Genomic DNA, 17,061 nt, shown 5'->3' on the forward strand with positions numbered 1-17,061 from the left:
AAGAAGGGGCCACAGGACAGAGAAAAAGAGGGTGCAGGGAAATGAATCCCAGATCCTTGGGAATTCCCAAAACAAAAAAGACAAACAGTTCAGCACTACACATGGGTGGCTGATTCAACCCTTCCCCACGCTGAGCATCTAGATGATCAGTCTCTCCCGGGCCCCGGAGTGAGAACCATCATCACAGCTCCTGTTCAGACCCAGGCAGCACTCCGTGGCCTCTGCGGGCCAGCGCTGGCGCCTGAGTCAACCTCCATCTACAAGGGGAGCTCGCTCCCACATTCTGACAGGACTCGGAATCCAGACTCTCCCTGGGAGGGGAGCTGAGGGCTTTTCCGGAAGTCCGTCCAGGTAAGAGGGTGTTAGGGAAGGTTAGGGAAGGTCTCCTGGTTTCCTGTGCCTAGTTCCTGCTCACATTTCTAACTTTGCTGTCCCTATAGCAGTACATCACGACAAGGCATTTCTTAATTCAAGAGGTACAGGGTGGGGGGCGGGGGAGCAGAGCAAACGTACAATTTAACTCTCACATCTCACAGTAGACACTAGCCTGATACACCAATGGGAACAGTGGCTCAGACCACCTGAACCCAGAGTTAAACCCGAAGCTTACACAAAGCACCAGGAATGATGAAAAACATTAAGAAATCCAACCGTCTCTGGACAGGGACCGCAGCCCAGAATCCTACTCAAGTGCTTCATAAATTCTGACACTGACTGACATGACCTAAAGCAGCAATGCTCTTCATAACCACGGAACTACTGAATCATCACAGGCCAGTGAACCTGCAAAAAGACTGAGGGGGTAAATAATAATTGAAAAGAAGAGGTAAGGAATACAATAGTAGGACTCAGCATTAGAAAGGAACAAGCCAAAATTGAATCAGTGACCTCAAAGACTATACACACAAGTGGGGGCTGGGTATGGTGCCGCCAGCAGGTCAAACTGCACCTGCAGGGTGAGTGCATCAGCAGCCTGAAGGTGCCTTCAGGCTTCCTGATACCCCCAAATTGCTGCTGTACCTCTGGCCGGACCCCAACAACTTGAAGCGAAATTTACCAGGAAAGTAAACAGCCAAAAGGTAGGTATGTGGGAGCCACACCCACAAGCCACCTTCGGCTCAGCTACACAAGCTCATTTATTGGCCTTATTTCAGACACCCATAAATCTCGAAAGAGATCAAAAGCCACAGTTAGGGCCAGTGGAGCACTAAGGGCGGGCAGGCGTGCCCTGCAGGGCATAAGCCAATAGTTTATTTCTCTGGAGAAGATAGAAACAAGGGCCATGATCCAGAGACACAAAAGAATGTGTGAACAGAGCAGCTCGCTGCAGAGACGCCTCTGGACTCTAAGCCAGGCCAACTTCACCGGAGTGCCTAGACGGGGGCAGACGTGTCCCTCCACCTGCCCCCTAAAGCTCCCCCGGCAGCTACCAACTTCCAGAGCCCAGTGAGAAGTGCAAATACATGGGGTCAGTGATGATAAACTCCAGGCCTCAAAGGGATAGGGCATGGGCTGGTTCCTCTCTTCCCCCACCCCCATGGGACCCTGGAGGTCACACCCAGAAACTGCCTTCAGCTGCTACTTAAGCACCTTAATGACCATAATCCAGAGACACACAAAAGAATCTCATAGTGTCCCCTAGCATCGCCAGGAGTAATTCCTGAGTGCACAGCCAGGAGTAACCCTTGTGCATCGCCGGGTGTGACCCAAAAAGCAAAAAAAATAAAAAATAAAAATAAAAAGTTTTTTTAAAAGACAATACACATGTCATCATCAATAAGTAAGAGGTAGAGGCCAGAAAGGCAGCAAACCAGGTAGGGCACTGACTTGCACATGACTGCTCGTGTTTGATCCCTGTACCACACATGGTCTGCTGAGCCAGCCAGGATTGTTCTCTGCATGCAGAGCCATGCAGAGCCCAGAGCACCACTGGACGTGGCCCACACACAAAGAAAAAAGTGGTTATAGAAAAGAATTTTTTAAAATCATTAAATGTAAGCTATTTAACTGACAACGGAAGAGAAACAATCACTGAATTATAGGGATTCCATAAGGACAGTAAAGAGACAATTGCAATAGTACAGTGGGTGAGGAACTTTCTTGCATGAGGCTGACTCGGGTCCAATATTCCACACCGGGTCCCCCAAGTCCCACCAGGAGTGACCTCTGCGTATAGAGCCAGGAGAAAGCCCCGAGTACTGCTGGTATAGACCCCAAACAAAGAAATAAATATGAAAAAAATATTAGCCAAACCCTCCCCAGAACAGAAGTACAGATCCAAAATGGGTTCACTAACACGCAGCCAACCCAAATTAGATCCTCAGCATCCACATGTTTTCCCAAGCCCCACGGGTGTCACCCACAACCACTGAGCAGCTGTAAGGCCTGAGCGCCTTTGGGAGTGACACAAAAAAACAGTCACCTAGGAATCAACCTCATATTCACACAAATGCGAAAAACTTACATGAGCATAATCAGTCATTTTATAAAAGAAAAAGGAGAGGAGTCGTGGAAATGGGAAAATATTACATGTTTATGGATCTGAAAATTAATATTGCCCAAATGATAATACCCAAATTACACATTTAATGCAGTTATCCAAGATTATGACATTCATCAAAGAATTAGAAAAGTTTTTTGTGAAATTCATACAGAATCAGAAAACTCTGAGAACTAAAAGCAATTCTAAGAAAAAAGAAGGGAAGTATTGCATTTCCTGACTTAATATTGAAACTTTAAACTTTCTTATTATAGGGTATATGGTTCTCAGTGAGACCCAGAAATATCCAAAGGAGCCATGGGTGAAAATTAGTTAACTGGTGGGGATAGCATGAGACTATAGGATTCACCAACGAGATAGGGAGATACAGGAAGAATCAAGACTTGTAGGGGGGCACACTAAAAATAGGTCAGAAACAATGTTGCAAAGCATAGTAACCAAAATTGTGATCTACTGGAAGGTAAGCAAACTCTCAAGGCAACGGGGTAGAATTGAGAGCACATAGATGTAACTCACATATTATTAACAATCTATGACAAAGTTGCTGGGAACATAAAGTGGGGCAGGCAAATCCTCTTCAACTAACGTGTTGGGAAAACTGGAAAATCAAATATAAAAAAATGAAATGTGTATCCCTTACTCCTCAAAGTTAATTCAAAGTATATTAAAGACATTAAGATTGGACCAGAATCCATACAATACATTCATGAGAGCATGGGCAGACCTGTCTAGGAAAGGGACCTCATAAATGTCTGCAATGGTTTGACTTCACTGATAAAAGAAATTAAAATACAAAGGGGATTAAAGCAAATATACGAGTGACTACAGAACAAAAGAAACTTGGGCTAAAATTTTAAAACCGCCCTGCTAAGTGGAAGAAAATATTTGCAAACATATATCAAGTAAAGGACTAATATCAAGATACATAAAGCAAGGAACAGCTCAACAAAACACCAATAATCACATCCAAAAATGAGAGAGATGAGGCCTATCCCCAAAGAGGACATACAAATGATCAACAGGTGTATGAAAACATGTTCAGCATCAACTACTACCAGGAAATTGCAAATCAAAACAATGAGATATCACACACCAGTGAGAATGGCATATATCACAAAGAGTGGAAACAACCACCGTTGGCAGGAATGTGAAAAGGGATCCCTTCCTGGGGACATCACCTGGTTCAGCTTCTAGGGAAAACACCCCAGAGATTTCACCAAAACAACAAAAATATAATTTCCATATGATTCAGAGATTTACCCCCCTAAACACAAAAAATATTAATTCAAAAAAATACCTGTGTTAATTGAAGCACTAATCAGAGTAGCCAAGATATGGAAACAAGAACATCAACGATGAATGAATAAAGAAGTTAGGACACGCGTGCACCAATGCAGACATACACAATGGAATTTCACTACACATGCTCAGGCCAAGCCTCACCATAGGTGAACTATTCCTGGACCATGCAACCACATCTCACACCTGACACTGCTCATATTCCAAGAGTAGTGCACCACATTTGACGGGGTTTAAGGTAGAAGGCAACCAATCCTAGAGGGAAATATATTTTTACAAATATATATATGTATGTATATACATATACATAAGCACACAAGGCTCAACCTTCAACAACATGCTAGGAATCTCTTATAGAAGGCCTTAGTGGGTCCTGGGTGAAATACAACAATCTTCACACACTTTCCTCTAAGGAAAAAATTTTGGAGCATTTTCAGAGGTTTATTCATAATAAACAATACAAAATAAATTATTTTGGTTCTGCTTTGGGGCAGGGGTTGGGGTTTGGTTGGCCGCATCCGAAATACGGTGGTGGGAAGGTGTAATGGTATTGGGATTGGTGATCGAATATTAAATGTAATCAAATATTTTAAACTACTTTAAAAATATAAAAATAAAATTTAAAAATAGAAATAAGAAAATTCTCAAATGAGAGGGAAAATTAGCCAATCCAACAGTTGGTTCTGGAATAATAAACAAAATTGACAAGGAAAATAAATAAATAACCTAAAATGATAAAACGTGAAAAGTAAACATTTAAACCAATATCAAAATACAAAGAAAAATACAGCTATTGTGAACAATGGTATTGACTCAGGGAAAAAATACATAAGCTAAAACCAGAAATAAATGAATGGGACTATATCTGAAAGTTTATGCATGGCAAAAAAAATCATACTTCTTTAAAATTAAAACACTTCCTATGAAATGGGAGAAAACATTTGCAAACCATGCTTTTGGTAAAGGGTTAAATATTACATATACATAAAACATTATAAAGCTCAACTAGGAAAACTCAACAATTACATAAAACTAGAGATGAACATCCATTTTCCCAAAAGGGCTACGTACAGCCTGCCAGTAGACATCCGAAAAGATATGACTAGTCACTTGTTATCTAAGAAACGCAAAGCAAAAATTAAAAAGCAATAAATTTCAAATTACATGAGTCAGAAAGATATATATAACTGATACGCACACACACACACACACACACACACACACATATATGTGACTGAAAACAACTAGAACTGGGAAGGGTGTGGTGTAAAAGGAACGTCACTAACAGTCTGTGGGAGAATCATTTGGTTGAGCCTCTGTGGAAATGTTTGGAAACTGCTCTGAAAGCAAGAATATAGGTTCCAAAAGACCTAGCGATTTCACATTTGCATGTTACCACCCCAACTCCGTAATAGAAAAATCAAAATGATATCTGCAGTCCGATATTCACTGCAGTGCTAGGTACAAGACTCAGGAAAACCCCAAATGCCCAGAAACACATACGTGGAAAAGTTGGTCTAAACACAGGCAACAGAACAGTACTCAGCCGCAAGAAAAGGTAAAATGTTGCAGACTCCTGCAGTTTGGATGGATGGAGCGTATCCTGACACGCAGAATAATTCAGAGAAGGACAAATATTGCATTATCTCAGCGTGCTATGTAAACAAAAGAAGGTAACTAAAAATTCCTGAATGAAGAGAAAGTCTTGACTTTTGACTACACTAAGAAAACCTCAGCCAAGGAAGAAGCAGACTGAACGTGGTCTGAGGACAATGGTGGGAAAGGCACCCAGGTCGAGACTTACTGATGACAACACATATGCCCTTAGGTGTGCGATGTACATATAACATGCTGAAGACCACATCCCCCGAACACTACACGTGTGTCTAATTTTCAAACACACCAACACGGGACCTTCACTCCTCAGGTACACGAAGCAACCTAAACTCCCCAAGTTGCTCATGGGGAAAATGAAGGACACCCCTCATCCCCCTTCTCTGTGTCCTGGGAAAGAATCCATGAGAGCTTCAGAGACTGGCTACCCCCAGGAGAGAGTGGACACACTAACTGGGCTGCTGCCTTCTCTGTGCCCAGCACACTGACTTCCTTACCCTGGGGTTCTCAAGTTTCTTTCCAATTGCTGTTTGCTCTGCCCTTTCTACAGCACATATTTATCATCCTAACAACTCTTCGTGGGAAGAAGGAAACTGAATCAGTGTAGCCATGATACCAGAACCACCAACACCACAGCTTCCTCATATTTGATGGGTAACCATGCTCAGCTTGCTCGGATGGACCCACCAATCTCACTGGCTGCTTCTTTAAGAAAACAACCTGAGGGGCTGGAGCAATAGCACAGCGGGTAGGGCGTTTGCCTTGCACGCGGCCGACCCGGGTTCGATTCCCAGCATCCCATATGGTCCCCTGAGCACCGCCAGGAGTAATTCCTGAGTGCAGAGCCAGGAGGTAACCCCTGTGCAATGCCGGGTGGGACCCAAAAAGCAAAAAAAAAAAAAAAAAAAAAAAAGAAAACAACCTGAAATCCGTGTCTCTGCCATCAGGCCCTCCTACTGCTTTCCTTGGAATTGGTAATCATGATGCTTAAACTCAAACAGAACTGCAATTGCAGTATTACACACGTGTATTTGTGAGCTAACAATGGCTGGACACCTCTATCTGTTCTCTGTAAATAAAGTATCTGTGCCCAACAATAGTACAGACAATGAACACACATTTTAAACATTTTAAGGCATTAAAATGTACAAAAATATAGTTTCACTGTCAATTTTGTAAGCTCAACTGAACCTGACATATCTTTGTGGATATTTGCTAAAATTCTTGCATCTCCTGCCAACCTGGCTACCAATTGCACAACAACTGGATATCAGACTATGATTGCTTCATTATTCTAAGTCAACAAAACTGTTCCGTGTATTAACAAGAGAATAGTGATGGAACCTAATTGTTGGTTCCTGAAACGTTTAGGGAAACGAAGGTGAAGCCTTTCTATGAATGAAGATGCACTTTAGAGCTTCCCATTTTCCTCATTTACAACGGACCTGACATTCTTCATGTTCAAAGGCTAAAGTTTCCAATAAGGAAAAACTTTATGCATGTTTTTACATCATACTAAAAAGGTCCAGAAGGTCCTAGGGCTTTGTTTGTTCATGCTGCTTTTTTTTTGTTATTGCTGTTATGTTTTGGGATTCTTTTGTTTTGGTTTAAAGGCACACCTGGCTGTGCTCGGTAACTCCTAAACACTCATAATTACTCTGGCGGTGCTCAGGGTCCCATCCGGGATGACAGAGATAAATCCCAGGTTGGCCAGGTGCAAGGCAATCGCCCACCCCGCTGCACTGGCGCTCCGGCCCCAAGGAGCAGTTTGAATGGTCCCAGGAGTCCTTTACCTCCCTGGCGCTCAGCATCCGGACCCGGAACCCACCTGGCGCAGGGGTGCGGCGGTGCCCACAGCCTGGTGGAGACGCGCCCTGCAGACAGCTGGACAGGGTCACACAACACTCTGTTGACCCAGACACAGGCACGGGTGCGAATATCCCAAGGGGGAATCATTACACCCATAGCCTGTAGGCCGTTGGCGGCTGCAGACCCCGCGAGAGATGCAGGTGCGCGTGCGTGTCCGTTACCTCTAACGGCTTAGAACGGAGCCAGGACGGCCCGATGCGCGCGCATGTACGGGCCGCGGTGGGTGCAAACCTCCGCCAGTCACGCACGAGTCCCCATAATAATTGGTGGGTTTGCAGGAAAAACCAAGGAAACAAACATAGTCTTGCTTGATGCCTGAGGACAAAGTTCAACCTCAAAATCCATCTCATGTGAAATCCTTGGAGAAAATCAAGTATAGCTTCTTCCTGACCGAAGTGGAAGTCTCCAGAAATGTCCCAAGGTCTTGTTCCCTAGGTCCCACGTTGTTCGGGGAAGGATTTTCCTGATTTTGATAGAATTCCTATCACTTGGATATCCCTGTTGAGCCAAGGCAGAGTGCACAGAGCAGCTGCTAGGAAACGTTTGGTTGCACATCCATCCTGTTTCACTTCCTAAATCAGACCTCAGATTCCAATTGCCAGGCACTGTGAGGATTCAGTTCGAAAGTGTAGAAGTTCATGCGTGGGGATGGAGTCTCCTAAACAAGAGAGAAGCCGTTTGACCAATGTAAAGAAATCACTGCACTTGCAAGCTAGTAGAACATGCATAAACTTTTAATCAGAGAGAAACTAAGAAAGAGTTCATAAAGACTGAGATTCTTTTGGGTTTCAGTACATAATATATGCCATGAAATGTGTTAAGAACAGAAAACCAGTTTTGTGTGTGTGAGAGAGCATTGTATTGACCAGGGAATGTGGAGGGGAACACCCATCACTGCATTAAACGCACATCATTGAGCCTTTGGAAAAACTTAACTTTGAACCATGAAAGATATTCCTTGATTCAACATTATATTTAGAAGGCATAATATACATAAAATTTATTGCAATGCAAAGATGGAAGTTTGAGTCTGCTACCTGTCTCAACTTGAGCCTTCAGTAGCTATTTCAGCAAGAACAAGAGATTCTAATAGAAAGAAACCTTGAAAATGTTAGTCAAACATCTTAGATGAGTCTACATTACTTTCAGTCCTAGGGACTGGACCATACTGAATGATGTGTGATTAGCAAAAACAAACAAACATACAAATAAAAAAAAAAAACGACTGCATCTACTGAGTCTACTGGGTGACCTCCATGGGTTCAAAAGTCACTAACGTCTGAGTTTTGCAAAGAAAGAGTAGACTCTGTTGAAGTAGGTCAACAGGGAGAAAGGAAGGAGAGAGATTTGAGGGTCACACAACTAGATGGTGGATAAAGCATTGAGGCACATGAAGACCACGCCAGCCTGTGTGCTGAGAATCGGAAACGATGTCTAAGCTGCTACAACAGGCCATGTCAACTGCGCCACCACTGCCCAGGTTGAAGGAGTGTTCTGGTTCTGACCCGCCAGTCAGAGCCCTTCACGGAATGTTTCCCAGCCCGGCCCTCCCGGGCCTCCCCTCCCCCACTGCGGAATGTCTGGGCCCAGCATTCTGAGGTTTGAATTCAAACTCGTCCCTCATCCACTCGGATCCTGAGCGTCTGCGTGAGCGGTTCACTCTCTGATCCTGGTCCTGACTTTTCGCATTGTGAAGGCTGATAAGCTGCGGTGGCCCCTGGCCTCGTCTACGGGGATGGCGTCAGAAGGAGGTAAGCCTCTGAGGGTGTCTGTGTATGTGAGAAAGTCTCTGCCACCCTGAAATCCTTTGGGTTCAGAGTCCCCTCACTGGGGACACCATGTTTTGAAGGGGTGAGAAAGGAGAAAGGGCTGGGCTCCAAGATAGCTCACCTGCACAGCCAGGGGGGCCCAGGAGAACCTGAGGGGGCTGGGAGGGCAGCCGTGGAGGTGTGGCAAATGACTCCGGGAGGTCTTGTGTGTGGACACAGGGAGGCAGCAGGCATATTGCTGCTCTGTGTCAGAGTGTCCCTGCTGTGGATGGGGGAACAAGGCCATTTCTCATGTGTACAGAGGGGCTGATTTGTGGAGGCACAGGGAGACCCAGGACTGCTGAGTCCATGTCACTTCCTGAGCTCTAGAATAAGTGTTGAAGGAATTGGACTTGGGCTGAGCTCACCCTGCTGTGGGCAGCTCAGCAGAGATGGTCCAGCCTGAGCCTGTTGAGTGAGGCTGTGTGTGTGCACTTGTGCCGTGCCACGTCCTCTCCAGAGCTGGCTGCAGGTGACCAACTGCCACAGTCAGAGCCTGACCCTCCTGCAGACGGGAACCCTCTCCTGGCTGAGTGCAGCAGCTGTCGTGGGTCAGCAGGCTGGGAGACGGGTGACTAGTTATGACTAGTTATGACTCAGACTCCTGAGTTGTTCTGGATCTTTCTCCTTTTGGTGAAGTTTGTTCTTCCATGTTCTGGCATCTCAGGGTGCAGCCCCAGCCTGCATTTCAGCTCTGAGGTGAAGATTGACTGAGAATCACATGCTCCCCTCACAGACAGGGAACAGGTGTATGTGTGAGTGTGTGTGTCTGTGTGTGTGTGTGTGAGAGAGAGAGAGAGAGAGAGAAAGACAGAGAGAGACAGAGAGAGAATGTTGGGTTTACCTGAGAAAAGTCTCTGAGGGTCTACTCCTTGAGGGGAGGTGGAGTGACTGAGGCTGAAGAGCATCGTCATAGCAGAACCATCGGGCCCTCTGTAACACCTGAGGGAACTGGTGTTACTCACGGAGCCCAGAACCACTCTCCAGGCCCCTCTCCAGGGAAGGGAACGTTGGAGGTTGAAACTGTGACTAAGTGCTCTAGGGACAGGGTTGAGCAGCAGCCACTGTGAAGGTTGTGCTGTGGGTCTGAGAGCAAAGAACTAGGCAGTGGGTGTTGAGCTCCCGTCTGGGTCCCAGGCACTTCCTGAGAGGAAACAGTCTCAGCTGTGTTTGCTTCTTAGTCAGGGAGCAGGAGGCCCTGCTGAGCCCCAGAGAGCCTGAGGAGACAGTCCGGCCTCAGACACTGTTGTCACAAGGCCCGTGGGTGCTGAGCGCCTGTGGTCGCTGGTCCAGTCACTGTGCCTGACCCTACAGGGGCTCTTGCCCACAGGACACTGTGCCCAGGGGTGTTGGAAAGCTCCAAAGAGGCTGCAGGGCTGGGGTGTAAGGGGTCAGGGTGGCCAGCACAGAGGCCATCCCTGCACACAAGGGCTTTGGTGTTAGGGTCTCCACGAAGCATAACCCAGCTGGGAGGGGGGGGGATCGTCTGTGCCGGGACTCAGGGCCGGGACGTTGCCCGCGGCCTCACTCCCGACAGGGGCCTGAGCTCGAGAGAGTTGGGCCAGTGGAGGCCCTGCTGCCCCCTGAGTCCCTCTCATCCCTGCTTCCCTCCTCTCCGCAGTGTCTCCAGTGCTGCTCCCGGAGATGACCATGAACCTGGGGGTCTCCGGTTCTGCCTTCAGGGTCTTGCCCTTCCTCAATCCGGGGCTCAGCCAGCCACCACCCTGGGAGCCGATCCAGATGCCCCCTCTGGTGACCTCGGCCATCGCTCCCGGCAACCCTCTGGTGCTGTCACCTTTCCCCATGATGCCCGTGGTGGCAGGAGCTGCGGGCCGTGGCCCCCGTGACCCTGGGCCCTGCAAGGTCATCATGCAGGTCAGCCCTGAGGCGGGGCCTGTGGAGTCAGCCCAGAACCAGCCTGTCATCCTGACACAGGCTCCACTCAACTGGGGGGCCGCAGAGGTGCCATCTGCTGGGGCGGGGCATCCTGCTCCCCTCTACTTGGCATCCTCGGTGCCGAAGACCTTCAGGCCTGGCCCAGCCCCTAGTGGCACCCAGGCCGGGACGGGAGACCACCCTCCTCAGGCTCCCCTGCCAGTGGCCCAGGTGGCCCCCACCGTCCTCCCATCCAGCGGTGGGCCACAGCCCCAGTGGGTTTGCGGGGACAGTGGTCCGGCCACCACCCGGAGCCAGGCACCACCTGAGAATTCCAGCAACCCCAGGAGTGTCTATGAGAACTTCCGGCGCTGGCAGCGCTTCAAGGCCCTGGCCCGGACGTACCTTCCTCAGACTCCGGACACTGAAGCCCTGTCCTGCTTCCTCATGTGAGTCCCTCTGGGGCCTAGAGCTAAGTGAGCTTCCTCGGAGGAGACTGGGGTGACACCCAGGGTAGGTTCGGGGACTTCATGTCCTGAGGAATGCCACCCCAGGGCTTCCGACTCAGGAGCCTGTCGGGACCAGCTGTGTCCAAAGCCTCCCCTCAGTCCCTCCTCAGGGCTGGTCCTGCCCTGTGCTCTGAGGACAGACACTCTGTTCCTAAGACAAGACACAGCACAGATGCGCCGGGGTTCAGGCAGGCCCGTGGGTGCCTGGCCTTGGGGTCCCTCACAGAGGCCCAGGCTGAGGGTGGACACCAGCACGGCCATCAGGCTGGGGTGTGGGCAGCAGAGTCCACTCTGGGCGGGTGGGGCCAGGCCGCCCTGGGGGTTAGCAGGGGTCTGGCAGACGCAGCCCCTGACCGAGTGTGGCCCTCCAGCCCGGTGCTGCGCACGCTGGCCCGCCTGAAGCCCACCATGAGTCTGGAGGAAGGCCTGCGCAGGGCGCTGCGGGAGTGGCGGGGCAAGAGCAACTTTGACCGCATGATCTACTACGACATGGCGGCCAAGTGAGTCGGGCCCACCCAGGGAGTGAGGGGTGGGGGCTGGCTGGGGCCTGGGGCTGCGGGATGACTCCCAGGGGGCTTGGGGCCTGGGCTGCCCCGGGGGCCCTTCCCCTGCTGAAGCTTGTCCCTCCCGGCCGGGACACTCCTCCCCACCCCGCTCTGGGGCTCCGGACTCACACCCTGACCTGCTGTGACCCTCCAGGGCTTGTGGGGATTGGTGTGGTGCTGGGGTCCGTGCCCACCCCATTCTCCACCGTCCAGGGGGCGGGGCCATGGGCATCCCCTGATCCCCCCTCGTCCTGGCGTCTGCTGGGTCCCGGCCAACCCGACTCAGCGGGGCCTGTGCTCCCCACCCAGGTTCATGGAGTTTGAGGCAGAGGAGGAGATGGAGGCGCAGAAGCTGCAGTGCATGAACGGGGTGCAGGGCCTGCCGCCCCCCGCCCCGCCACGGCCTGAGCCTCAGGGGGCTCCCGGCCCACCGCTGGGCCAGCAGCCAGGTAGGGACCCTGCTCCCCAGCTCAGGCCACAGGCCCGGGCAGGCCCCAGGGGGTCCTGGCCTGCAGGGAGCCTTCGCTCTCCCGGAGCCCCAGGCCCTGAGCTCAGCGGCGCCCTGTCCCCGGGCTCCTCCCTCTCCCCCAAATACCCCACTCGGCCTGAGGGCACCAGACTCACCTATGAGGTGGGCTCGGAGACCCTGGACACACGCTGGGCCCCTCCTCCCTTTGAGGGTCCCTTTGTCCCTCATGCAGCTGTGGGATTCTAGTGACCTGACCCAGCCCACAGGAACCCGATCCCCAAGTCTGTGCTCAGTGCTCATGTCTGAGGGCACAGAAGAGGGTCCCCTCACCTCCCTCCCTTCTTCCCTCCTCCTCAGCTTGTGTCCCCACGAAGGCCGGACCCCGGGCCCGGGCAGCCCGCCCCAAGGCTCACAAACCGCAGCGGCCCCCCAAGAACAAGGCCCCCAAGGAGATCCCCCCTGAGGCCGTGCAGGAGTACATGGACATCATGGACGAGCTGCTGAAGGCCCCCGGCACAGGCTGGGGGGCGCCCCTCGGCCGACGTGCAGCGGGCAGGAAGGAGCAGCAGGGGGAGGCCGGGACCTGCCCTGAGCCGGGGCTCCTGAGCTACGTGGACGAGCTGTGCTCCCAGGAGGCCTTTGTCACCAAGGTGGGGGCAAGGGTGCTGCTTTTGGGGGAGCGACCCCACTAGGGCTGCTCCTGTCCAGGGCTGGCAGAGACGCGCGGTCTTTGCTGGGCTCTGTGTGTGCTCACCTGTGTTTGCATATTTCTCCTTGTGTGTGCGTGTGTCTCTGTGTACAAGCATTGGCCCCTGTTTGTGCATTTGTGGGTTTGGCCGATGTGTGAACATCTCTGTGTCTGCATGCGTGTACTGTGTGGGCTCTGCGCAGACACGTGTGGATACATGTACCTGTGCCTAGAGGCAGAACGGTGTCTGTGTGTTTGTTTCAGGTGTGTGCATGAAACCATGTGTGTTCACACGTGCTTCTCTGTGAGAGTAGGTGAATAGTCATTTGCCTTTGTTAGTGCAGGTGTGTCTGCGTGTCTGTGTGTGTGTGAGTGTGAGTCTCCCGCTGTGGGTCTGTGTGAGACTGTGCTGGGACGGGTGTGTTTGCCTCCTCCCTCCCCCCTGTCCCCACTAGGACCCTCACCCCCGCTTCCCTCTGCCCAGGTCGAGGCTGTCATTCATCCCGGCTTCCTGGCTCACCTGCTCTCCCCAGAGTCCCAGCTGGATCTCCTGGCCCTGGCTGAGGAGCTGGAAGAGGAGGAAGGACTCACCCCCGCACAGGTGAGGCAGATGGGCCTCGGGGGTCCATGCGGGGGCCCAGGGCAATAATGCGAGTGTTTCTGGGAAGGCAGTGGGCAGCTGCCCTGGCTAACAGGGGGCATTTTTCACGTGATTCCTGGGAAAGAGACCCTGCAGGGGACACAGGGGACAGGGCCCAGGGGACACAGAGAAGCAGGTGGGTCGTGAGTCGGGGGAGCACCCAGCAGTGGGGACCTGGTCACTTGCTGCCCTCCCTGCCCAGGTCATGGCCAGGGGCCTCCCTATGAGGCCTCAGGGGAGAGGAGGACGTGAGAATGGGGGTGAAGGGAGGGTTGACGGGTGTGGGGGCCCCTAGCTGGACAGAGATCTGGGATGTCTGTTCCGGGAGGATTCGGAGTCACTCTCTCCCCCTATGCCCTGCCCCTCTCTGCAAACCACATGCCCACTCAGTCCCTCCTCCCCCAGCTTGTGGAAAAGCGTCTGCGGACCCCGAATGACAAGGAGGTCATCAAGGCTCATCCCCAACACCAGGTGACCCCAGAGGACTCGAGTCCAGCTGAGAGTGCAGCAGGCCACAGAACCCCAACACCCACCTGGGGCCACTGGCCAGGGTCCAGCGCTGAATCCTGCCCCTCTGAGACTGACTGTGGACACGCCTCAAGGCCTGCAAGGGCCCAGGACAGAGCGATGGCACCTGAAGGCTCTGTCACCTCTCTGGGGTTCCTGGAGTCCCCACCCCAGCAGGCAGGACTGGCCGTGTGTCCCGGCCACAACGCCCCCACCCTGGACAGCAGGGCCCCCCGCATGCTGGGAGTGGCCCCTCCTGGCCGGCGGCTGCCCAGGGCAGCAGAGAGCTCCAGCGAGGAGGAGGAGGAGCTGCCCAGCCTGGCCTTCCTCCTGGCCTCTCACCACAGCCTGCTGCCCTGGGGCTTCCCCGAGAGCCCTGGCCCTGACACTGGCCCCCGCTGCCCCAGAGCTTGGGGGGCTTCTCGGCCCCCGTCCACCCACAGAAGGGCCTTCAAGCCTGCTGCCACTGATGCTGCCTCTTCCAGGAAGCGTCCTCTGTGTGGGGGCCAGGGGCCGGGCACTGCTGAGAAGACCCCCTTTTCTGGGGGGCACCCCAGGGTGTCTGGGGGCTCCGCCTTGACTGTGGATGTGGTGGGCCCCTCAATGCCCCCAAAGAGAAGGTTCCAGCCTGCCTGTACCCAGAGGAGGAGAACGGGTCACAGCCAGTAGGACATCGGGGGGCTCCCTCCTGAGCCACTCCCGGGGTCTGGCTGCCCCAGCAGCCTTGTGCTCCCCCAATCTTCAGTAGGACTGTTCTGGAATGGGGTTGGGGGTTGGGCTGGAGCAGCTCCTTTGTATTATTGTTTAAATAGTGAATAAATTCAGTTCATTGAAAATACTCTTGGTATCCTTCATGCTCCTTGGAGACTCCTGAGATGAAGACAGGTAAGGGCACTATAGGGGAGTGCGGACCCTGAGGCCTTGTGCTCCCTAGAGCCGTGGAGGAGTCCTCCCCATCTGGAGGGAGATGTGCTCGGTTTCCCCAGACCCGCCAATTCTCTGTACATGGGCAAGGCTCACACTCGCTGCCTTTGCCTTGGAATGCATGGACAAGCACATCAAAGCTCCAGGGCCTCGTGCTGGGAACAGTCAGGCCTGGGAGAGACGGCGCAGGGAGCTCTCACAGACGGGGGAGAGAGAGAAACAGCTCGAGATCCACGGCCAAGGACAGTCTGAGAATGGTTTACACACCTGGACTCTCCGAGGAAAGGGACTCAGTGGGTGCTCTGGGTCTGGGGGAGGGAGGCAGGACTTGGTGGGAGGGAACCTGAGACATTGGTGAGGGCGGCAGACACTCAGGTGGGCCTTTGCTGGTGCGATGGTGCTTGCATACAACCACATCATTGGCAGTCCTGTAAATCCCACTGCTCTCCAAGCCTGAGAGTTCAGGGGCTGTAGAGATAGTATAGTTGCTAGGGCATTTGCATTGCACATGGCCTACCTGGATTATCCCAGCATTCCATATAGTCGTCTGGCAAAAGGAATTTTTTTTATAGTTTATTTTTCTTTAATTGACTCACCATGAGAACAGTTACAGGGCTCTTAAAAAACTAATTTATTTTTTTTTTAATTGGAAAGGAATTCCTGAGTCTATGACAGGCGTAATGCCTAAGCATAACCTGGTCTGCTGCTGCCCTCATATGAAACATTTTCTTTAAGTTCAGAGTAAAACAAAAATGTTTTAAATATTCAGATCACAGAAGAGATTAAGGCATTTGCCTTCCTACAGAACCATCTTTGGTTCTATCCCTGCACTGGGTTTGTTCTTTCAAGCATCACCAGAAATTATCGCTGAGCATGGGAATGCGACTGATTCAGCCCTTTGGAAAACAATATGGAGGATTCTTAAAAAATTAGAAATTGAGCTCAGTTTGACCCACCAATACCCCTCCTGGGAATATATCCCAGAGAGGCAAAAAGGTATAGTAGAAATGACATATGCTTTTGTGTGTTCATTGCAACACTGTTTACAATAGCCAAAATCTGGAAAAAATTGGAGTGCCCAAAAACAGATGGCTGGTTAAAGAAACTTTGGTACATCTACACAGTAGAATACTATGCAGCTGTTAGAAAAGATGAAGTCATGAAATGGGCAGATAAGCAGATCAACATGGAAAGTATCATGTTCAGTGAAATGAGTCAGAAAGAGAGAGAGAGACATAGAAAGATTGCACTCATCTCTGGAATATAAAGTAACAGAATGGGACACTAACACCCAAGGGTAGTAGAGATAAGGACCAGGAGGTTGGTCCCACAGCTTGGAAACTGGCCTCACATGCTGAAGGAAAAGGCAGTTGAGATAGAGAAGGGAACACCAAGTAGAGGATGTTGGGAGGACCCATTTGGGGTGAAAGATGTGCGCCAAATGTAGACTATAGGCCGAATGTGATGGCCACTCAGTACCTCTATTGCAAACTACAACATCCAAAAGGAGAGAGAACAAAAGGGAATGCCCTGCCACAGAGGAAGTCAGCATTTCCAACTGTTATTGTCATAGTGGTCCCTTCTCTGTCCTAACTGCACACCACATACCCACCACCTACCCCCGACTTTTAGCAAGCTTCCAATCATGGACCAGTCCTCCTGGCCCTTGTTCCCATTGCCTTTGAATATTAGTCTCATCCTATGTATTTTCTGTATCCTGAAAATGAATGCAATCATTCTATGTCTGTTCCTTTCCCTCTGACTCATTTCACTCAGCATGATACTCTCCTTGTCTATCCATGTACAAGCAAATT

General features: G+C 51.1%; 1 protein-coding gene across 1 annotated transcript in view; it reads left to right on the top strand.

Annotated features, from left to right (window-relative positions):
* The window catches only part of LOC129401669 (NUT family member 2G-like), a 33,042-nt gene extending 18,050 nt beyond the window's left edge, over nt 1-14,992 (top strand). The window contains exons 2-7 of the mRNA XM_055124405.1: nt 10,712-11,414; nt 11,846-11,974; nt 12,329-12,468; nt 12,846-13,138; nt 13,661-13,777; nt 14,222-14,992. Coding sequence (XP_054980380.1) covers nt 10,712-11,414; nt 11,846-11,974; nt 12,329-12,468; nt 12,846-13,138; nt 13,661-13,777; nt 14,222-14,992 — 2,153 coding nt within the window. The remainder of the gene's footprint in view (nt 1-10,711; nt 11,415-11,845; nt 11,975-12,328; nt 12,469-12,845; nt 13,139-13,660; nt 13,778-14,221) is intronic.
* The last annotated feature ends 2,069 nt before the right edge of the window (nt 14,993-17,061 follow it).

Source organism: Sorex araneus, chromosome 2 (genome assembly GCF_027595985.1).
Source record: "Sorex araneus isolate mSorAra2 chromosome 2, mSorAra2.pri, whole genome shotgun sequence".
Lineage (NCBI taxonomy): Eukaryota > Metazoa > Chordata > Mammalia > Eulipotyphla > Soricidae > Sorex > Sorex araneus.